This window comes from Procambarus clarkii, chromosome 14 (genome assembly GCF_040958095.1).
Source record: "Procambarus clarkii isolate CNS0578487 chromosome 14, FALCON_Pclarkii_2.0, whole genome shotgun sequence".
Taxonomy (NCBI): Eukaryota; Metazoa; Arthropoda; class Malacostraca; order Decapoda; family Cambaridae; genus Procambarus; species Procambarus clarkii.
The window spans coordinates 5,296,820-5,321,545 of NC_091163.1; the positions used below are offsets into that span (position 1 = coordinate 5,296,820).

The 24,726-nt window shown below is 47.2% G+C and overlaps 1 protein-coding gene across 4 annotated transcripts in view; it reads left to right on the plus strand.

The window, feature by feature from the left end:
• Positions 1–24,726, plus strand: part of LOC123772455 (cytoplasmic polyadenylation element-binding protein 2) — a 377,158-nt gene that overhangs the window by 296,763 nt on the left and 55,669 nt on the right. For all 4 annotated transcript variants that reach the window (XM_069324264.1, XM_069324263.1, XM_069324265.1 and 1 more), the window contains one exon: positions 14,958–15,066. In XM_069324264.1, the coding sequence (XP_069180365.1) occupies positions 14,958–15,066 (109 nt within the window). The remainder of the gene's footprint in view (positions 1–14,957; positions 15,067–24,726) is intronic.

A 24,726-nucleotide genomic window follows, 5' to 3' on the forward strand; every position in this document is an offset into this window, starting at 1 on the left:
AACGACTGGTGCTTTCACTCGATTGAAAGTGTGATTTTTCAAATAATCAAAGAGTTTCACAGGATTAATATTTTCACTTGGACTGCATAATATAAATATAATATATAAAATATATATAGAGAATATATATAATATAAATATAATATATAAAATATATATAGAGAATATATATAATATAAATATAATATATAAAATATATATATAGAATATATATAATATAAAATAATATATAAAATATATTCTCTAGATCAATACTTTCACTGAATAAAGACTTTGACTAAATAAATATTTCCATTTTATACTTTCATATTAGTAACGTGTCAATTATTAATTAGTAAAGTTCTTAATTATTAGTATTATTATTAAGAATTTAATTCGCCCACTATGTAAGTATTGTCGTGAGTTTTCTGAAAGATTTCATGTATTCTTATCTTACCTAGAAGAGGTACCTCCTCTGGTGCAAGTGTAGGGACCCATAGCCTTGGAGAAGAAAATAAAGAGTACTCACAGAGGATCTTGTGGATCCTCACTGAACACTTTGATATTTTCTTCTCCTACCACCCCTATTCTTTTGGTATGTGTGTATATATATATCTAATTTTATTCTTATCTTATATATTTTGATAAACATTCACTCACAAATATCCCTTGGAGTGCCTCGGGAGAGAGAGAGAGAGAGAGAGAGAGAGAGAGAGAGAGAGAGAGAGAGAGAGAGAGAGAGAGAGAGAGAGAGAGAGAGAGAGAGAGAGAGAGAGAGAGAAGGGACTTGGTGACACACCACCAACATGGGTTCAGGGATGGTAAATCTTGCCTCACAGGTCTAGCACAATTCTACGACCAGGTGACAAAGATTAAGCAAGTAAGGGATTTCTGAATTAGAGGGGAATACAGGGAACATATTGGGCACACATAGACACGATAAGACATCTAAATTATTGGGACCGTCTCAAAGCTCTCAAAATGCACTCTCTGGAAAGGAGACGAGAAAGTTATCAAATAATATATACATGGAAGATACTGGAGGGCCAGCTCCCAAATGTGCACAGTAGAATAACAACATACTGGAGCGAAAGGCACAGAAGGAAATGCAGAATAGAACCAGTGAAGAGTAGAGGTGCCATAGGCACAATCAGAGAACACTGTCTGAACATCAGTGGTCCAGTGAAGAGTAGAGGTGCCATAGACACAATCAGAGATCACTGAACATCAGAGGTCCAGTGAAGAGTAGAGGTGTCATAGGCACAATCAGAGAACACTGAACATCAGAGGTCCAGTGAAGAGTAGAGGTGCCATAGACACAATCAGAGATCACTGAACATCAGAGGTCCAGTGAAGAGTAGAGGTGCCATAGGCACAATCAGAGAACACTGAACATCAGAGGTCCAGTGAAGAGTAGAGGTGCCATAGACACAATCAGAGATCACTGAACATCAGAGGTCCAGTGAAGAGTAGAGGTGCCATAGGCACAATCAGAGAACACTGAACATCAGAGGTCCAGTGAAGAGTAGAGGTGCCATAGGCACAATCAGAGATCACTGAACATCAGAGGTCCAGTGAAGAGTAGAGGTGCCATAGGCACAATCAGAGAACACTGTCTGAACATCAGAAGTCCACAGCTGTTCAACACCCTCCCAGAAAGCATTAGAAATATTGCTGGAACAAAGGTGGATGTATTCAAGAGGCACTTAGACAAGTTCTTGCAAGACGTGCCGGACCAACCAGGCTGTAGTGGATGTGTGCGCCTGCGGGCCGCTCCAAGCAACAGCCTGTTGGAGAAAGTTATCACAAGTCGAGCCTGGCCTCGGGGAGTAGAACTCCCAGAACCCTCTCCAGGTATGTTCTAGGTATGGTAAGCCTTATCCTACTACTTTTCCCTGGAACACGACCCGTCAATTACTGCTGGGTGAACGAGGGTGAACCGTTATGGATTGGTCCCCAGTCAGTCCTCCCCTTGTTTTGTTACTGGACGAGTGTGAATGTGTGTGTGTGTGTGTGTGTGTGTGTGTGTGTGTGTGTGTGTGTGTGTGTGTGTGTGTGTGTGTAGGATGCAGCCCCAGAAACTGTTTAACACTTAGGAGCCTGTTTAATGCAAGGTGAACAGACGCGTGAGGTGAAAGGAAACATTGCCAATTTGTTTCTGTTCCAGCTGGAATTTCGAACCCAGGATTATGGCTGACAATAGAACTCACTCATCACTTGACTCTCAGAAATTAATCTATTACAGATGGCCCAAAATAAACTATTAAAAACTCTACGGAAAACAAATATATAATTTCAGACTTAGAGAAAATCCCAAAAAGGGGGTCGCTATGGATGCCAATATTTCTTACAGGGGAAACACTGTGGCTGACCAAGACTGGCCAGACAGTGGCCATCATTGGACAGACAGGCTAGTCTGTCCATGCTGTTTTCACCATTGTAACCCGAATGAATTCAGTTCAAACTTTTTTGATAAAAGCGATAAACTGTACGGAAATCATATCCCTGATTTCATTTAAGACCATGAAATGCGCATGTGGGGGATAATATGCTAGGCTGAGATATTTTAAAGCTATTTGACTTAAGCATTTGGTCGGGACAGCCTATGTCCGTCCGTTTATATATATATATATATATATATATATATATATATATATATATATATATATATATATATATATATATATATATATATATATATATATATATATATCAACACAAGACAGAACAGAAACAATGGGTATTGAATAGAAGTGTTTGTAGAAAGCCTATTGGTCCATATTTCTTGATGCTTCTATATTGGAGCGGAGTCTTGAGGTGGGTAGAATATAGTTGTGCAATAATTGGCTGTTGATTGCCGGTGTTGACTTCTTGATGTGTAGTGCCTCGCAAACGTCAAGCCGCCTGCTATCGCTGTATCTATCGATGATTTCTGTGTTGTTTACTAGGATTTCTCTGGCGATGGTTTGGTTATGGGAAGAGATTATATGTTCCTTAATGGAGCCCTGTTGTTTATGCATCGTTAAACGCCTAGAAAGAGATGTTGTTGTCTTGCCTATATACTGGGTTTTTTGGAGCTTACAGTCCCCAAGTGGGCATTTGAAGGCATAGACGACGTTAGTCTCTTTTAAAGCGTTCTGTTTCGTGTCTGGAGAGTTTCTCATGAGTAGGCTGGCCGTTTTTCTGGTTTTATAGTAAATCGTCAGTTGTATCCTCTGATTTTTGTCTGTAGGGATAACGTTTCTATTAACAATATCTTTCAGGACCCTTTCCTCTGTTTTATGAGCTGTGGAAAAGAAGTTCCTGTAAAATAGTCTAATAGGGGGTATAGGTGTTGTGTTAGTTGTCTCTTCGGAGGTTGCATGGCTTTTCACTTTCCTTCTTATGATGTCTTCGATGAAACCATTGGAGAAGCCGTTATTGACTAGGACCTGCCTTACCCTACAGAGTTCTTCGTCGACTTGCTTCCATTCTGAGCTGTGGCTGAGAGCACGGTCGACGTATGCGTTATATATATATATATATATATATATATATATATATATATATATATATATACATATACATATATATATAATTTTCTTTTTATTTACATAGACTTTTTACCCGGTGAGGGAGTTTCAATAACGGTGGAGGTGTTTGATAGCGGCGATCAGCAGCAGATCAGCTGCAGTAAGGCTGGGGTCTCTGGTGACGCTGCTAGGGTTAAAGCTGAGGCCCCTGGCACACTGCTGCCCTCCTTCCTGCTGCTGCTGCTGCTGCTGCTGTTGTCTCTCACACTGTCCCCCCAACCTCGAGCACTCCCTGCCCCCTCCACCCCTAGGAATTCTCCCCACCCTCACCTCCCCCAGAACCCCTGGTAACTACCCCACAGGAGGATGAGCCTATCCAAGCAGCAATGGCCATGGAACAGCTTCCTGCACTAGTGGAGAGGGTGGGTGAAAATGGATATTGGAAAGTGAGCTTCAAGGTAATGTACTCAAACATTGATGGGATTACCAACAAAGCAAGTGAACTGGCAGAAAGGGCGCAGGAAGAAACCCCAGATGTAATAGGGCTCACAGAAACAAAATTGTCAGGAGTCATAACAAATGCTGTGTTTCCAAAGGACTACTATATAGTAAGGACAGAGAGGGAAGGGAGAGGAGGTGGAGGAGTGGCCCTGCTGATAAGGAAGGACTGGAGCTTCGAAGAGATGGAAATTTTGGGCTGTGACGGATTCAGAGACTACATAACAGGAACTATAACAATGGGTGGACCTAAGATAATAGTGGCAGTCATTTACAACCCTCCCCTAAATGACAGAAGACCCAGACCCATGTTGTTCGACAGGAACAACATGGCTACCATTAATATAATAGAGAGAGCGGCTTCAGTTGCCTGCAAGAATGGCTCCAGACTCTTAATCACGGCGATTTCAATCATGGAAAGATAGACTGGGAGAATGGGGACCCACATGGAGGTGAAGTTACATGGAGAGCTAAACTCTTGGAAGTGACTACAAGGAACTATCTGAGCCAACATGTCAGGGAACCCACAAGAATAAAAGGAAATGACGAACCAGCTAGACTCGACCTGATATTCACCTTGAACGATTCAGAAATAAGGGAAATCATATTTGCATCCCCCATAGTAATGAGTGACCTCAGTGTATTGATATTTGAGTATCTGGTAGAAGTAGGGATAACCTATCCAAGGATGGGATTGGAAGGAAAAAGACTAAATTACCGAAGAGGAAAATATGACGAGATGAGGAACTTCCTAATGGAAATACCATGGGAAATAGAACTCAGAAAAAAGACTGTACAGGATATTGATGGATTATGTCACCCATAACTGTCAGGAGGCTGCAGACAGGTTTATCCTAGTCCAAAAAGAGAAAAATGAAAAGCAACAGAAGAATCCGTGGTTCAACCAGGAATGTGCAGCAGCGAAGCTATTGAGTACAAGAACATGGAGAAACTACAGGAACAACAGAACACCAGAGAGCAGGGAGAGATACCAGAGGGCCAGAAATGAGTACCTCAGAGTGAGGAGGGAAGCAGAGAGACAATATGAAAATGACATCGCGAGTAAAGCCAAGATCCAACCAAAGCTGCTCCACAGCCACATCAGGAGGAAAACAGCAGTGAAGGAAAAAGTGATGAAACTGAGAAAAGGGAGAACAGATACACAGAGAACGACAAGGAGGTGTGTGAAGAACTCAACAAGAGATTCCAGGAGGTCTTCACAATAGATCAAAGAGAGGTCCCTGCACTAAATGAGGATTCAAACTGAGCAACCTGAGGAATTTGACCTCACCAATGATGAGGTCAAAAGGAATCTGTTGGAGCTGAATGTGACAAAGGCTGTTGGGCCTGACAAAATCTCACCTTGGATACTAAAAGAAGGTGCAGAAGCACTAAGTGTGCCACTCTCTATGGTGTATGACAGGTCACTGGAAACAGGAGACCTACCGGAAAGTTGGAAGACAGCTAATGTAGTCCCAATATACAAAAAGGGTGACAGGAAAGAGGCACTGAACTACAGGCCAGTTTCCCTAACTTGTATACCATGCAAGGTGATGGAGAAGATCGTGAGGAAAAGGCTCGTAGAGCATCTGGAGAGAAACAGCTTTGTAACACACCACCAGCATGGGTTCAGGGATGGTAAAATGTACCTCACAGGTCTAATAGAATTCTATGAGCAGGCAACACAAATTAGGCAAGAAAGAGAAGGGTGGGCAGACTGCACTTTCTTGGACTGTCAGAAAGCCTTTGATACAGTACCTCACAAAAGGCTATTACAAAAGTTGGAGCAACAGGCAGGAGTATAAGGTAAGGTGCTCCAGTGGATAAGGGAGTATCTTAGCAACAGGAAACAGCAAGTAACTGTGAGGGGGAAGACATCAGAGTGGCGAGATGTCACCAGCGGGATTCCACAGGGCTCTGTACTTGGACCCATCCTGTTTCTAATATATGTAAACGACCTTCCAGAGGGTATAGACTCAATCCTCTCAATGTTTGCTGATGATTAAAAAATTATGAGAAGAATCAAGAAAGATGAAGATAGACAGAGACTACAAGGACGACCTGGACAAACTGGAGGAATGGTCTAGAAAATGGCTACTAAAGTTCAATTCAGGAAAGTGTAAAGTAATGAAATTAGGCGAAGGGAACAGGAGGCTGAACACAAGGTACCATCTGGGAGGTGAAATCCTGCATGAGTCAAATAGAGAGAAAGATCTGGGGGTTGATATCACACCGAACCTGTCCCCAGAGGCCCACATCAAAAGGATATCATCAGCGGCATATGCTAGGTTGGCCAACATAAGAACTGCCTTTAGAAACTTGTGTAAGGAATCGTTCAGGACCCTGCATACCACTTATGTAAGACCAATCCTGAAGTATGCAGCTCCAGCATGGAGTAAATACGTAGTTAAGCACAAGACGAAGTTAGAGAAGATTCAGAGGTATGCCACCAGACTGGTCCCGGAACTGAGAGGTATGAGCTACGAGGAAAGTCTAAGGGAGCTGAACCTCACATCCCCGGAAAACAGAAGAGTAAGGGGAGACATGATAACCACCTACAAAATTCACAGGGGACTTGACAGGGTGGACAAAGACAAACTCTTCAGCACGGGTGGGACACGAACAAGGGGACACAGGTGGAAACTGAGTACCCAGATGAGCCACAGAGACATTAGAAGGAATTTTTTCAGTGTCAGAGTAGTTAACAAATGGAATGCATTAGGCAGTGATGTGGTGGAGGCTGACTCCACACACAGTTTCAAATGTAGATATGATAGAGCCCAATAGGCTCAAGAACCTGTACACCAGTTGATTGACAGTTGAGAGGCGGGACCAAAGAGCTGAAGCTCAACCCCCGCAAACACAACTAGGTGAGTACTATGCTCCCCCCCCCCCGTCCACCCACACACTGTCTCTCACTGTGTCAAATATAAATATATATATATATATATATATATATATATATATATATATATATATATATATATATATATATATATATATATGTCGTACCTAGTAGCCAGAACGCACTTCTCAGCCTACTATGCAAGGCCCAATTTGCCTAATAAGCCAAGTTTTCATGAATTAATTGTTTTTCGACTACCTAACCTACCTAACCTAACCTAACCTAACTTTTTGAGCTACCTAACCTAACCTAACCTATAAAGATAGGTTAGGTTAGGTTAGGTAGGGTTGGTTAGGTTCGGTCATATATCTACGTTAATTTTAACTCCAATAAAAAAAATTGACCTCATACATAATGAAATGGGTAGCTTTATCATTTCATAAGAAAAAAATAGAGAAAATATATTAATTCAGGAAAACTTCGCTTTTTAGGCAAATCGGGCCTTGCATAGTAGGCCAAAAAGTGCGTTCTGGCTACTAGGTACGACATATATATATATATGTATATATGTATATGTATATATATATATATGTCGTACCTAGTAGCCAGAACGCACTTCTCAGCCTACTATGCAAGGCCTGATTTGCCTAATAAGCCAAGTTTTCCTGAATTAATATATTTTCTCTATTTTTTTCTTATGAAATGATAAAGCTACCCATTTCATTATATATGAGATCAATTTTATTTATTGGAGTTAAAATTAACGTAGATATATGACCAAACCTAACCAACCCTACCTAACCTAACCTAACCTATCTATATAGGTTAGGTTAGGTTAGGTAGCAGAAAAAGATAGGTTAGGTTAGGTTAGGTAGGTTAGGTAGTCGAAAAACAATTAATTCATGAAAACTTGGCTTATTAGGCAAATCGGGCCATGCATAGTAGGCTGAGAAGTGCGTTCTGGCTACTAGGTACGACATATATATATATATATATATATATATATATATATATATATATATATATATATATATATATATATATATATATATATATATATCTGAGCATCACTCGAGAGAGAAGTGTGTTATTTTAGTTATAGTTGAGAGCTAAATATAGCAGCCCCCCCTCCCCTCCCTCCCCCTCCCTCCCCCTCCCTCCCCCCCCTCTCCCCTTCCACACCATTACGTGGGATGGTGCGGGGGGGAGGGGGGGGGGGAGCTGCGGATCGATGTCTTTCTGCCTTGTGAAGGTGATACTCTGATGAGAGGTGGGGGGGGGGACAGTGTAGAGGGGTGGGGGCAGTGTAGAGGGGTGGAGGACAGTGTAGAGGGGTGGGGGGGGGGACAGTGTAGAGGGGGGGCAGTGTAGAGGGGTGGGGGACAGTGTAGAGGGGTGGGGGACAGTGTAGAGGGGTGGGGGACAGTGTAGAGGGGTGGGGGACAGTGTAGAGGGGTGGAGGACAGTGTAGAGGGGTGGGGGACAGTGTAGAGGGGTGGGGGACAGTGTAGAGGGGTGGGGGGACAGTGTAGAGGGGGGGGGGGCATTGTAGAGGGGTGGGGGACAGTGTAGAGGGGTGGGGGGCAGTGTAGAGGCGTGGGGGACAGTGTAGAGGGGTGGGGGGGCAGTGTAGAGGGGTGGCGGGACAGTGTAGAGGGGTAGGGGCGACAGTGTAGAGGGGGGGGCAGTGTAGAGGGGTGGGGGACAGTGTAGAGGGGTGGGGGGGCAGTGTAGAGGGGTGGCGGGACAGTGTAGAGGGTTGGGGGGGACAGTGTAGAGGGGTGGGGGGGACAGTGTAGAGGGGTGGGGGACAGTGTAGAGGGGTGGGGGGACAGTGTAGAGGGGGGCAGTGTAGAGGGGTGGGGGACAGTGTAGAGGGGTGGGGGACAGTGTAGAGGGGTGGGGGACAGCGTAGAGGGGTGGGGGACAGTGTAGAGGGGTGGGGGACAGTGTAGAGGGGTGGGGGGACAGTGTAGAGGGGTGGGGGGACAGTGTAGAGGGGTGGGGGACAGTGTAGAGGGGTGGGGGGACAGTGTAGAGGGGTGGGGGACAGTATAGAGGGGTGGGGGACAGTGTAGAGGGGTGGGGGACAGTGTAGAGGGGTGGGGGACAGTGTAGAGGGGTGGGGGGACAGTGTAGAGGGGTGGGGGACAGTGTAGAGGGGTGGGGGGACAGTGTAGAGGGGTGGGGGACAGTGTAGAGGGGTGGGGGGCAGTGTAGAGGGGTGGGGGGACAGTGTAGAGGGGTGGGGGCAGTGTAGAGGGGTGGGGGACAGTGTAGAGGGGTGGGGGGACAGTGTAGAGGGGTGGGGGACAGTGTAGAGGGGTGGGGGACAGTGTAGAGGGGTGGGGGACAGTGTAGAGGGGTGGGGGACAGTGTAGAGGGGTGGGGGACAGTGTAGAGGGGTAAAGTCTTCGATTGGGCAACTGAAAATAACACGATGTTTAACGGTGACAAGTTCCAGGTACTGAGGTCTGGTGTAAACGAGGAAGGTCAACGAAACACAGGGTACAGGACACAGGGTACAGGACACAGGACACAGGGTACAGGACACAGGGTACAGGACACAGGACAAAGGGTATAGGACACAGGGTACAGGACACAGGGTACAGGACACAGGACACAGGGTGTAGGACACAGGGTACAGGACACAGGGGTACAGGACACAGGGTACTGGACACAGGACACAGGGTACAGGACACAGGGTACAGGACACAGGACACAGGGTACAGGACACAGGGTACAGAACACAGGACACAGGGTATAGGACAGGGGGTACAGGACACAGGAGGTACAGGACACAGGGGTACAGGACACATAGTACAGGACACAGGGCACAGGACACATAGTACAGGACACAGGGTACAGGACACAGGGTACAGGACACAGGGTACAGGACACAGGACACAGGGTATAGGACACAGGGTATAGGACACAGGGTACAGGACACAGGGGTACAGGACACAGGGTACAGGACACAGGGTACAAGACACAGGGGTACAGGACACAGGGCACAGGACACAGGGTACAGGACACAGGGCACAGGACACAGGGTACAGGACACAGGGGTACAGGACACAGGGTACAGGACACAGAACACAGAGGTACAGGACACAGGGTACAGGACACAGGACACAGGGTACAGGACACAGGGTACAGGACACAGGGTACAGGACACAGGACACAGGGTACAGGACACAGGGTACAGGACACAGGACACAGGGTACAGGACATAGGGTACAGGACACAGAACACAGGGGTACAGGACACAGGACACAGGGTACAGGACACAGGGTACAGGACACAGGGTACAGGACACAGGGTACAGGACACAGGACACGGGTTACAGGACACAGGGTACAGGACACAGGGTACAGGACACAGGGTACAGGACACAGGACACGGGGTACAGGACACAGGGTACAAGACACAGGGCACAGGGTACAGGACACAGGACACAGGGGTACAGGACACAGGGTACAGGACACAGGGGTACAGAACACAGGGGTACAGGACACAGGGGGTACAGGACACGGGGGGTACAGGACACGGGGGGGTACAGGACACGGGGGGTACAGGACACGGGGGGTACAGGACACGGGGGGTACAGGACACGGGGGGTACAGGACACGGGGGGTACAGGACACGGGGGGGTACAGGACACAGGGTACAGGACACAGGGGGTTCAGGACACAGGGTACTGGACACAGGGGTACAGTACACAGGGTACAGGACACAAGGGTACAGGACACAGGACACGGGTTACAGGACACAGGGTACAGGACACAGGGTACAGGACACAGGACACGGGGTACAGGACACAGGGTACAAGACACAGGGCACAGGGTACAGGACACAGGACACAGGGGTACAGGACACAGGGGTACAGGACACAGGGGTACAGAACACAGGGGTACAGGACACAGGGGGTACAGGACACGGGGGGTACAGGACACGGGGGGTACAGGACACGGGGGGTACAGGACACGGGGGGGTACAGGACACAGGGTACAGGACACAGGGGGTTCAGGACACAGGGTACTGGACACAGGGGTACAGGACACAGGGTACAGGACACAGGGTTCAGGACACAGGGTACTGGACACAGGGGTACAGGACACAGGGTACAGGACACAGGGTACAGGACACAGGACACAGGGTTCAGGACACAGGGTACAGGACACAGGACACAGGGTTCAGGACACAGGGTACAGGACACAGGGTACAGGACACAGGACACAAGGGTACAGGACACAGTCAGACCTACTCATAGAAGGAAAGCAACATGTAAAAGATCTGAGAATTATGATGTCTGACGACCTGACATTTAGTGAACATAACCGAGCAAATATGGCGGCGGCGGCGGCCAGGACAATGATGGGATGGTTTATGAGAACGTTCACATCCAGAGACCCCACAGCAGTGTTCACATCCAGAGACCCCACAGCAATGTTCACATCCAGAGACCCCACAGCAGTGTTCACATCCAGAGACCCCACAGCAATATTCACATCCAGAGACCCCACAGCAGTGTTCACATCCAGACCCCACAGCAATGTTTACATCCAGAGACCCCACAGCAATGTTCACATCCAGAGACCCCACAGCAGTGTTCACATCCAGACCCCACAGCAATGTTTACATCCAGACCCCACAGCAATGTTCACATCCAGAGACCCCACAGTAATGTTCACATCCAGAGACCCCACAGCAGTGTTCACATCCAGACCCCACAGCAATGTTTACATCCAGACCCCACAGCAATGTTTACATCCAGACCCCACAGCAATGTTTACATCCAGAGACCCCACAGCAATGTTCACATCCAGAGACCCCACAGTAATGTTCACATCCAGAGACCCCACAGTAATGTTCACATCCAGAGACCCCACAGTAATGTTCACATCCAGACCCCACAGCAATGTTCACATCCAGAGACCCCACAGCAATGTTCACATCCAGAGACCCCACAGTAATGTTCACATCCAGACCCCACAGCAATGTTTACATCCAGAGACCCCACAGCAATGTTCACATCCAGAGACCGCACAGTAATGTTCACATCCAGAGACCCCACAGCAATGTTCACATCCAGACCCCACAGTAATGTTCACATCCAGAGACCCCACAGCAATGTTCACATCCAGAGACCCCACAGCAGTGTTCACATCCAGACCCCACAGTAATGTTCACATCCAGAGACCCCACAGCAATGTTCACATCCAGAGACCCCACAGCAGTGTTCACATCCAGAGACCCCACAGTAATGTTCACATCCAGAGACCCCACAGCAATGTTCACATCCAGAGATCCCACAGCAGTGTTCACATCCAGACCCCACAGTAATGTTCACATCCAGAGACCCCACAGTAATGTTCACATCCAGAGACCCCACAGTAATGTTCACATCCAGAGACCCCACAGCAGTGTTCACATCCAGACCCCACAGTAATGTTCACATCCAGAGACCCCACAGCAATGTTCACATCCAGAGACCCCACAGTAATGTTCACATATAGAGACCCCACAGTAATGTTCACATCCAGAGACCCCACAGCAGTGTTCACATCCAGAGACCCCACAGCAATGTTCACATCCAGAGATCCCACAGCAGTGTTCACATCCAGACCCCACAGTAATGTTCACATCCAGAGACCCCACAGTAATGTTCACATCCAGAGACCCCACAGTAATGTTCACATCCAGAGACCCCACAGCAGTGTTCACATCCAGACCCCACAGTAATGTTCACATCCAGAGACCCCACAGCAATGTTCACATCCAGAGACCCCACAGCAGTGTTCACATCCAGAGACCCCACAGCAGTGTTCACATCCAGAGACCCCACAGCAGTGTTCACATCCAGAGACCCCACAGCAGTGTTCACATCCAGAGACCCCACAGCAATGTTCACATCCAGACCCCACAGTAATGTTCACATCCAGAGACCCCACAGCAATGTTCACATCCAGAGACCCCACAGCAGTGTTCACATCCAGACCCCACAGTAATGTTCACATCCAGAGACCCCACAGCAATGTTCACATCCAGTGACCCCACAGCAATGTTCACATCCAGAGACCCCACAGCAGTGTTCACATCCAGAGACCCCACAGTAGTGTTCACATCCAGAGACCCCACAGCAGTGTTCACATCCAGAGACCCCACAGCAGTGTTCACATCCAGAGACCCCACAGTAGTGTTCACATCCAGAGACCCCACAGCACTGTTCACATCCAGAGACCCCACAGCAGTGTTCACATCCAGAGACCCCACAGCAGTGTTCACATCCAGACCCCACAGCAATGCTAATACTATTTAAATCACTGGTGTTGTCCCGTCTTGAGTATTGCTCGGTACTCACTTCCCCTTTCAGGGCAGGAGAGATCTCTGAATTAGAGGGAATACAGAGAACATATTGGGCACGCATTGACACGATAAGACATCTAAATTATTGGGACCGTCTCGAAGCTCTCAAAATGTACTCTCTGGAAAGGAGACGAGAGAGATACCAAATAATATATACATGGAAGATACTGGAGGGCCAGCTCCCAAATGTGCACAGTAGAATAACAACATACTGGAGCGAGAGATACGGAAGGAAATGCAGAATAGAACCAGTGAAGAGTAGAGGTGCCATAGGCACAATCAGAGAACACTGAACATCAGAGGTCCAGTGAAGAGTAGAGGTGCCATAGGCACAATCAGAGAACACTGAACATCAGAGGTCCAGTGAAGAGTAGAGGTGCCATAGGCACAATCAGAGATCACTGAACATCAGAGGTCCAGTGAAGAGTAGAGGTGCCATAGGCACAATCAGAGAACACTGAACATCAGAGGTCCAGTGAAGAGTAGAGGTGCCATAGGCACAATCAGAGAACACTGAACATCAGAGGTCCACAGCTGTTCAACACCCTCCCAGCAAGCATTAGAAATATTGCCTTAACAAAGGTGGATGTCTTCAAGAGACACTTAAACACGTTCTTGCAAGACGTGCCGGACCAACCAAGCTGTAGTGGACACGTGGGCCTGCGGGCCGCTCCAAGCAACAGCCTGTTGGACCAAGTTATCACAAGTCAAGCCTGGCCTCGGGCTGGGCTCGGGGAGTAGAAGAACTCTCAGAACGCTCTTCAGGTAAGATCCAGGTATACTCCTGACATCTCTTGGCTTAATTTATATATGAAAAACATGCCATGACATTGTAGGATACGGAAAATACATCTGAGCTTTCGGGACGGCTGCTATTAGGGCGAGAATGGCAGGAAAACGTGTTTTTCTGGTCAATTATAAAGCCTTATTAACTAGTTCTATATTTATATGTTTTGTTTACGTAAATATATGACTAGAATACACGTTTGTGGTAGTAGTATACTTGAGAGGTATACACTCCTCTCTCTCTCATGTTGATCTCTCTCTCTCTCTCTCTCTCTCTCTCTCTCTCTCTCTCTCTCTCTCTCTCTCTCTCTCTCTCTCTCTCTCTCTCTCTCTCTCTCTCTCTCTCTCTCTCTCTCTCTCTCTCTCTCTCTCTCTCTCTCTCTCTCTCTCTCTCTCTCTCTCTCTCTCTCTCTCTCTCTCTCTCTCTCTGTCTCTCTGTCTCTCTGTCTCTCTCTCTCACTCTCTCTCTCTCTCTCTCTCTCTCTCTCTCTCTCTCTCTCTCTCTCTCTCTCTCTCTCTCTCTCTCTCTCTCTCTCTCTCTCTCTCTCTCTCTCTGTCTCTCTCTCTCTCTCACTCTCTCTCTCTCTTTCTCTCTCTCTCTCTGTCTCTCTCTCTCTCACTCTCTCTCTCTCTTTCTCTCTCTCTCTTTCTGTCTCTCTCTCTCTTTCTGTCTGTCTCTCTCTCTGTCTCTCTCTCTCTCTCTCTGTCTCTCTCTCTCTCACTCTCTCTCTCTCTTTCTGTCTCTCTCTTTCTGTCTCTCTCTTCTCTCTCTCACTCTCTCTCACTCTCTCTCACTCTCTCTCTCTCTCTCTCTCTCACTCTCTCACTCTCTCACTCTCTCTCTCACTCTCTCTCTCACTCTCTCTCTCATATTCCCTACATGTATACTAGACAAATGTTGCGGAACTATAATTTTCCCCCCAGGATGGCTACGAGGCTTGGAAGTTGATGTGTTATATTTTCCCCAGGACGGACGGAACGGGGTGGGGAACGGCACGGGTCCTCTGGAGAACATGCGGGGATTCGAACACTGTTTGAACGACATCATGCGGACCGACCCGCACGACCACATCAAGGGTGAGTCCTTCACGTTCATGCCTCAAGGGTGAGTCCTTCACGTTGATGCCTCAAGGGTGAGTCCTTCACGTTGATGCCTCAAGGGTGAGTCCTACACGTTCATGCCTCAAGGGTGAGTCCTTCACGTTCATGCCTCAAGGGTGAGTCCTACACGTTCATGCCTCAAGGGTGAGTCCTTCACGTTCATGCCTCAAGGGTGAGTCCTTCACGTTCATGCCTCAAGGATGAGTCCGTCACATTCATACAACAAGGGTGAGTCCTTCACGTTCATGCCTCAAGGGTGAGTCCTTCACTTTCATACCTCAAGGGTGAGTCCTTCACGTTCATGCCTCAAGGGTGAGTCCGTCACGTTCATGCCTCAAGGGTGAGTCCGTCACGTTCATGCCTCAAGGGTGAGTCCGTCACATTCATACAACAAGGGTGAGTCCTTCACGTTCATGCCTCAAGGGTGAGTCCTTCACTTTCATACCTCAAGGGTGAGTCCTTCACGTTCATGCCTCAAGGGTGAGTCCGTCACGTTCATGCCTCAAGGGTGAGTCCGTCACGTTCATGCCTCAAGGGTGAGTCCGTCACGTTCATGCCTCAAGGGTGAGTCCGTCACGTTCATGCCTCAAGGGTGAGTCCTACACGTTCATGCCTCAAGGGTGAGTCCTTCACGTTCATGCCTCGAGGGTGAGTCCTTCACGTTCATGCTTCAAGGGTGAGTCCTACACGTTCATGCCTCAAGGGTGAGTCCGTCACGTTCATGCCTCAAGGGTGAGTCCGTCACGTTCATGCCTCAAGGGTGAGTCCGTCACGTTCATGCCTCAAGGGTGAGTCCGTCACGTTCATGCCTCAAGGGTGAGTCCTTCACGTTCATGCCTCAAGGGTGAGTCCTTCACGTTCATGCCTCAAGGGTGAGTCCGTCACATTCATACAACAAGGGTGAGTCCGTCACGTTCATGCCTCAAGGGTGAGTCCTTCACGTTCATGCCTCAAGGGTGAGTCCGTCACATTCATACAACAAGGGTGAGTCCTACACGTTCATGCCTCAAGGGTGAGTCCTTCACGTTCATGCCTCAAGGGTGAGTCCTTCACGTTCATGCCTCAAGGGTGAGTCCGTCACATTCATACAACAAGGGTGAGTCCGTCACGTTCATGCCTCAAGGGTGAGTCCGTCACGTTCATGCCTCAAGGGTGAGTCCGTCACGTTCATGCCTCAAGGGTGAGTCCTACACGTTCATGCCTCAAGGGTGAGTCCTACACATTCATACAACGAGGGTGAGTCCAACACATTCATACAACAAGGGTGAGTCCTACACATTCATACAACGAGGGTGAGTCCACCACATTCATACAACAAGGGTGAGTCCTACACATTCATACAACAAGGGTGAGTCCTACACATTCATACAACAAGGGTGAGTCCTACACACTATTCCAAGATCTATGAGTCTTCTCTTTCTTAGTGTGAGACTTCTACGCCCTTTGCCTTCCCCTTGAACCCCCCCCCCTGCCCCCACTCTGGCACCCCCTGCCCCCACTCTGGCACCCCCTGCCCCCCCCCCCTCCCTCCTCTGGCACTGGCAGCCACTCCTGGCTCCTGAAGGAAGGTTAGGTGTCTGTGTCTGTCTGTCTGACGTAGTGGTGACTGGTGCTTCAAGACTGTACATTCATGGTAAGGTTTTGCTAGTCGAGTATGTTTATATATACACACACACACACACACACACACACACACACACACACACACACACACACACACACACACACACACACACACACACACACACACACACACACAGCACGGGTGGGACACGATCAAGGGGACACGGGTGGAAACTTAGTACCCAGATGAGCCACAGAGACGTTAGAAAGAATTTTTTCAGTGTCAGAGTAGTTAGTAAATGGAATGCATTAGGCAGTGATGTGGTGGAGGCTGACTCCATACACAGTTTCAAGTGTTGATATGATAGAGCCCAATAGGCTCAGGAACCTGTACACCAGTTGACTGACGGTTGAGAGGCAGGACCAAAGAGCCAAAGCTCAACCCCCGCAAGCACAATTAGGCGAGTACAATTAGGTTAGTACACACACACACACACATATTTTTTCTTTCTCTTTCTGACTCTGTGTGTGTGTGTCTCTCTCTCTCTCTCTCTCTCTCTCTCTCTCTCTCTCTCTCTCTCTCTCTCTCTCTCTCTCTCTCTCTCTCTCTCTCTCTCTCTCTCTCTCTCTGTCTCTCTCTCTCTCTCCCCCGTATGGTTTACGGGGAATTATCAATATATAAATGTTCTACATTGTTAACAAGAAACTACTAAGAGCGCGGACCAAGCTACACTACCACTTAGCATCACTATCAACACACACACAAAACTATCATCAAACAGTTACGCCAGAAATGATTAAGTTATTATAGCAACAGACGAGCTTTGCATAAAGTGTAACGACAGGAGGCCTGGTCGACGACCGGGCCGCGGGGACGCTAAGCCCCGGAAGCACCTCAAGGTAACAGTGGAATAACCCCAACTACCCTAACTGCCAGTTATGCTCCTAGGTAGTCCTCGGTGAATGTCTTAATCTTAAAGATCATTTAGGAAAACACCCAAATTGCCAAACCGCCGGTTTATTTAATTTGCAACATGAACAATTTCCACTTTTCCCTCAAGACGGCAGAAATTTTTAAACAACTTTTCATGTATAGATCAACTCTCACGGCTGGTCAGACACTACGGGCTCACCATAGCCCGTGCTGCTTGCCCCGCTCCTGTGCCAGGTAAGTCCACTACGGGCTCACCATAGCCCGTGCTACTTGCCCCGCTCCTGTGCCAGGTAAGTCCACTACGGGCTCACCATAGCCCGTGCTACTTGCCCCGCTCCTGTGCCAGGTAAGTCCTCTACGGGCTCACCATAGCCCGTGCTGCTTGGAACTTTTTGTTCCAGGTAGCGAATCTTAAACAACAACGACAACGACAACAACGGCTGCTCAGGGATGTCAAGACAATTACAAACTAACGTTAACAAGCGACCAGGAATGTGAATTCACACATGAACTGCCGAACCAAAATGCACTGGAAGTGAGTATATATAACAAACAAATGTACGAACACAGTGCCAGGTCAAGCAGGTCAGGTCGAGCCAGGTCGAGGAAGGTCGAACACAGAGTCAGTAGTAGAGTAGTAGAAGAAGGAGTAGAAGAACTCTCAGAACCCCATCAAGCAGGTATCAACCAGGTGAAATAACAGCTCCAAAGGCAAAAGAAAACGGCAAACGAGGCGACTGCGAAAGAAGAGAAATCAGAAATCAGAGTCGGGAATCAGAATCTTTCTTGCAAGATAAACAAAACAGGAATTCTGAATCTATCGGTACTTTTCACTTGGAGCATGTAAGTGTGAGCTCTCAGCAAGAGGAGTTGCGAGGAACAATAAGATATGTCAACCACCTCAAGACATGCAGAAGCGTGCTAAACACAGGTAAATGTTGTTTCAGAAGTTGTACATGTTCTGTTCCACCCGGAACTGTCTTAACAACCCACTAAGTCAGAGCACCACGCCGCGGCCCAGCATGCCCAGTATATCACATCTAATGAATCGGACGAATAAAAGCTAATGAACGCAAGCAAAGCTGTTGTGGAAACAGCAACTACCCTACATTTCTGGGAGTTATTTTTTTATCATTGAAAAAGAATAAAAATGACAAGAAATATCAAAAGGTTCTGCCACCAACGCGGCCAAAGGCCAGACAAGACACAGAGTGACATTCCCACACAAGAACCACAGATGTTATCTTGAGATCTTGAGGTTATCTTGAGATGATTTCGGGGATTTTTTAGTGTCCCCGCGGCCCGATCCTCGACCAGGCCTCCACCCCCCCAGGAAGCAGCCCGTGACAGCTGACTAACTCCCAGGTACCTAATTTACTGCTAGGTAACAAGGGGCATAGGGTGAAAGAAACTCTGCCCATTGTTTCTCGCCGGCGCCTGGGATCGAACCCAGGACCACAGGATCACAAGTCCAGCGTGCTGTCCGCTCGGCCGACCGGCTCCCAGATATCAACACAAATGGAAAAACTCGACACCAACACACATACGATAACGATCTTCGTATTCACCTAGTTGTATTCACCTGGTTGTATTCACCTGGTTGTATTCACCTGGTTGTATTCACCTGGTTGTATTCACCTGGTTGTATTCACCTGGTTGTATTCACCTGGTTGTATTCACCTGGTTGTATTCACCTAGTTGTATTCATCTAGTTGTATTCACCTGGTTGTATTCACCTGGTTGTATTCACCTGGTTGTATTCACCTGGTTGTATTCACCTAGTTGTATTCATCTAGTTGTATTCACCTGGTTGTATTCACCTGGTTGTATTCACCTGGTTGTATTCACCTGGTTGTATTCACCTGGTTGTATTCATCTAGTTGTATTCACCTGGTTGTATTCACCTAGTTGTATTCACCTAGATGTGTTTGCGGGGGTTGAGCTTTGCTCTTTCGGCCCGCCTCTGAACTGTCAATCAACTGTTTACTAACTATTTTTTTCCCCACACCCCACACACACACACCCCCAGGAAGCAGCCCGTGACAGCTGACTAACTCCCAGGTACCTATTTACTGCTAGGTGACAGGGGCATTCAGAGTGAAAGAAACTTTGGCCATTTGTGCGTGCGGGAATCGAACCCGCGCCACAGAATTACGAGTCCTGCGCGCTATCCACCAGGCCACCAGGCCTCCCTTCGTCTGTGGCACCACACGCAGTGTCAGAACAAAGAAGATGGACAAAGATCACTTCTAAACTGACTTCCTCAATGAGGCAAATACAATCTTCGCAGCTTTAACTGAAACTCACACAAAGGATTACTATGATGGTGAAATATGGGTACCAGAGTGTAATCGTTTTTTAGATTAGATCTTTTTCAAAGATTTAAAAACAAAAAATGCTAAGAAGTAAGATCACAAAATACATGGAATCACAGCATCTCCATAACCCCGGACAACATGGTTTCAGAACAGGGCGCTCTTGCCTGTCACAGTTGCTGGACCACTATGATATGGCATTAGATGCCATGGAAGACAAACAAAACGCTGATGTAATTTACACAGATTTCGCAAAAGCCTTTGACAAATGTGGCCATGGTGTTATTGCACATACGTTCAAAGGGAATTACCGAAAAATAGGCAGATAGGTCTATAATTTCCTGACTAACAGAACCCAATGTTTAATAGTCAACAAAATAAAATCCGGTCCATCAACCGTGAAGAGCTCAGTCCCCCAGGGTACTGTGCTTGCTCCAGTACTTTTTCTCATCCTCATATCGGACATAGACCAGAACACAACCTACAGTACTGTATCATCCTTTGCAGATGACACTAGGATCTTCATGAGAGTTGGCAACATAGAGGACACGGCAAACCTCCAATCAGATGTAGATCAGGTCTTTCTATGGGCTACAGAAAATAATATGGTGTTTAACGAAGATAAGTTCCAGTTCATGCGCTACGGAAATAATGAAAATATAAAAACGGAAACCATGTACAAAACTCAGGCAAATCATAACATAGAACGAAAAGGCAATGTAAAGGATCTGGGTGTACTCATGTCGGAAGACCTTACCTTTAAAGAACACAATAAAGTAGCCGTCACAACTGCAAGAAAAATGACAAGTTGGATAACAAGAATCTTTCACACTAGAGATGCTATACCAATGATGATACTCTTCAAGACGCTTGTGCTCTCTAGAGTGAAGTGCTGCTACACAATGACAGCCCCTTTCAAAGCTGGAGAAATTGCTGACCTGGAGAGCGTGCAGAGATCATTTATCGCTTGAATCCACTCAGTAAAACATCTAAACTTCTGGGACCGACTAAAGAGTCTAAATCTGTACTCTATTGAGCGCAGGCGGGAGAGATACATAATAATTTACACGTGGAAAATATTGAGGGGCTGGTCCCAAATCTGCACACAGAAATAACACCACATGAGACCAGAAGGCATGGCAGGATGTGCAGAATACCCCCGTTGAAGAGCAGAGGTGCAACAGGTACTCTGAGAGAGAACTATCAACATCAGAGGCCCGAGACTGTTCAACACGCTTCCGCTACACATAAGGGACATAACTGGCCGACCCCTCACAGTGTTCAAGAGAGAACTATCAACATCAGAGGCCCGAGACTGTTCAACACGCTTCCACTACACATAAGGGACATAACTGGCCGACCCCTCACAGTGTTCAAGAGAGAACTATCAACATCAGAGGCACGAGATTGTTCAACACGCTTCCACTACACATAAGGGGCATAACTGGCCGGCCTCTCACAGTGTTCAAGAGAGAACTATCAACATCAGAGGCCCGAGACTGTTCAACACGCTTCCACTACACATAAGGGACATAACTGGTCGACCCCTCACAGTGTTCAAGAGAGAACTATCAACATCAGAGGTCTGAGACTGTTCAACACGCTTCCACTACACATAAGGGACATAACTGGTCGACCCTTCATAGTGTTCAAGAGAGAACTTGATAAACACCTCCAAAGAATACCTTATCAACCAGGCTGTGACTGCGACCAGCCGCGTCCAACAGCCTGGTTGACCAGTCGAGCAACGAGGAGGGACGCTAAGCCCCGAAACGATCTCAAGGTAAAGGTAGATGTGACAGGAAACACAGGCTACAGGGTGGGGGTCAGCCTGTACACCATAGGCACACTCCCCTGCACTGAGCTGCTCAACACCACATAAGATACGACGGAAAGTGCTGATAATCAAAATCCACACTTGCGGTGTTGCCTAATACATAGGTTGGTAGCGACCTCCACCACCCGGCCCCGTGTGGTGTTACACCACCCGGCCCCGTGTGGTGTTACACCACCCGGCCCCGTGTGGTGTTACACCACCCGGCCCCGTGTGGTGTTACACCACCCGGCCCCGTGTGGTGTTACACCACCCGGCCCCGTGTGGTGTTACACCACACCTTACCAGCCATACTGAGAGTGTGTGTGTGTGAAGCTCGGTGCATGTTATAGGTCATCTTTTTGACGTTGGTGAGGATGCAGAGCGGCCGACGCCCATAACCTCGTGTTTACATTAGCCTTGTGTTTACAAACACTACCACGTGGGGGCGTGACGTCACGTCCAAGGGCACTATATATATAGCTGAGAGCACGTGATTCACGTTCACATTTCCCCATCTCTCTTCCTATCTCATAACCTGTCATGACTCTTGTGGAGGTAATCAGATCACCTAATGGTCCTCGGCTCCATCAGCACCTGCTTTAAGGTCAGTTAACCTGTCTGTCTATCTCTAAATATAAGTTTATCAAATCCCCATCCCGTGCATATAGATTTACCCGGAGTTGTTAAGCAGGTGCAATATTTTATCATTTTTCTTGATATATATAATATATATATATGCTCTGGTGTATCTCTGTCTCTTCCCAGTCTGTCTTTTCCCCTGTAATACAGACCTTAGTTGTGCCATTCTTACCTGTGAAGGTGGTTACTTCATCATCACCAACATGGACTCATCCACCACAACTACCATCTCCACCACCACCATCATCTCCACCACCACCCTCTCCATCACCACCACCATCTCCATCACCACCACCATCTCCATCACCACCACCATCTCCATCACCACCACCATCTCCACCACCACCACTGTTACCACAAATTTCAAGAAATATACGAGAAGGTAGAAAAAAGATTGAGGTCAAGACAACCTCTTGTCAAGGAGTGACTCCTCATTGCCGTCTTGAAGCAACAACTGAAGGAAATAAATGTCAATAGGGAGACAGGTCTGAATACGTTACAGAACAGAATAAAAACTGCAGAAGAGGAAGGGTAAAGAACAAAGGAAGGGAGTAGGGGTAACAGAGGAGAGAATTAAAAAAGTAGAGAATGTATCTGAGATTTGGGGAGTAAGGCCAGACTAATTCAGAGAAGACGATAATTAAGGCAACAGCAGTATACGTTGTAACAACTACCCAAGTCGTAAGATGTATGAGGCGGGAGCTGGAGAGATCGGTGGTAACGACATCCTACCAGAGCCAGAGGGAGACACATGGCATATAAAGACCAAAATGAAATATCAGAAACTCTACATCAAATTTAGGCCCGAGATGTACAATGAAAATGTAGCATTTCTGCAGGCTAGGTAGGTATCAGAGAGAAAAAAATCGACTGGTCAAAGTTATTTTTACAAACTGCAAGACAATTAAATATATACTGGCAGAAAGTAGATATTTGTCAGATGAAGAAAAGTAGCTTGCAATGTCTATTAAACAGCATATGTCTAGTGAGGATAGGGAGGCAGCAAAGAGAATTGAGGAAAAAAAGCCAACGAAAAATGCAAAGAGACTGGAAAATGACACAAACAGTACACAGGACGAAGCAAATCTGACAGCAGACAGTACTACATAGGGAGATAGTAGGGCCGCCCAGCCTAACAAGGCACCCCACACAAGTGAACAGCCACGAGTGTCTAGATCACCTGACCCTCCACCTTCTGCTATAATGTAAATATGCGCCCACAGCTGCACATGCATAACTATGCACATGCACAGCTGCATAACAAGTGGAATGCACTTTAGGAAGTTGTGGAAGCCACCTCCATCCAAATTTTGTTAGGCCAGACTCGACAAAGAATTCAAACAGAATAGTTAAATTAGGACACAACAGGTACAACATGGCTACTAGGCACATAGGCAGACCTCACTTCCTCGTAATCACTGCTACGTAAGTACCACCACCATTACCTCTACCACCATCACCACCACAATCACCACTACCACCATCACCACCACCACCATCACCACCACAATCACCATCACCACCACAATCACCATCACCACCACAATCACCATCACCACCACAATCACCACTACCACCACAATCACCACTACCACCATCACCAACACCACCACCACCATTACCACCATCACCACCACCACCACCACTACCACCATCACCACCACAATCACCACCACCATCACCACCACAATCACCACTACCACCATCACCACCACCATCACCAACACCACCACCACCATCACCACCACCACCACCACCACCACCACCACCACCACCACCACCACCACCATCACCAACACCACCACTGAAATACAGAGATGCTAGCTTTTGGAAGATGATCTTGCAGAACACCAACACGTTAACATATATACAGATTCAAGAACTGTTAATGAAGTCTTGCAACAAGAACACATTTTGAGACAACATCAATCTGACCACAAATGTCATGCCATTAGTGCAATCACCCTAAGATTAAAGTAATTGAATACTTATCAACTGGGGTACCAAGTCATGTATGAATACCAGGGAGTGACATTTGCAGGTGAAGCTGCAAAACTTGTAAGAAGGGAAAATTAGACGTGTACATATCACAGCGTTTGAACACAGATTAAGAAAAAATTAGATTCTGAGCAATTCAGCAGATGAACAAGGAAGCATAACACAGCAATGTATCACAATAACATGGCTGAAGAAATGATGTCCAATCCACTCAAGCAACAGCAAGAACTACTTGTCATTGGTCTCCCTTTTGCTACTTCGCCTGGCCCTCGTTGTGACATCGATCTCTCTCTTTTGCTTCTTCGCCTGGCCCTCGTTGTGACATCGATCTCTCTCTTTTGCTACTTCGCCTGACCCTCGCTGTGGCATCG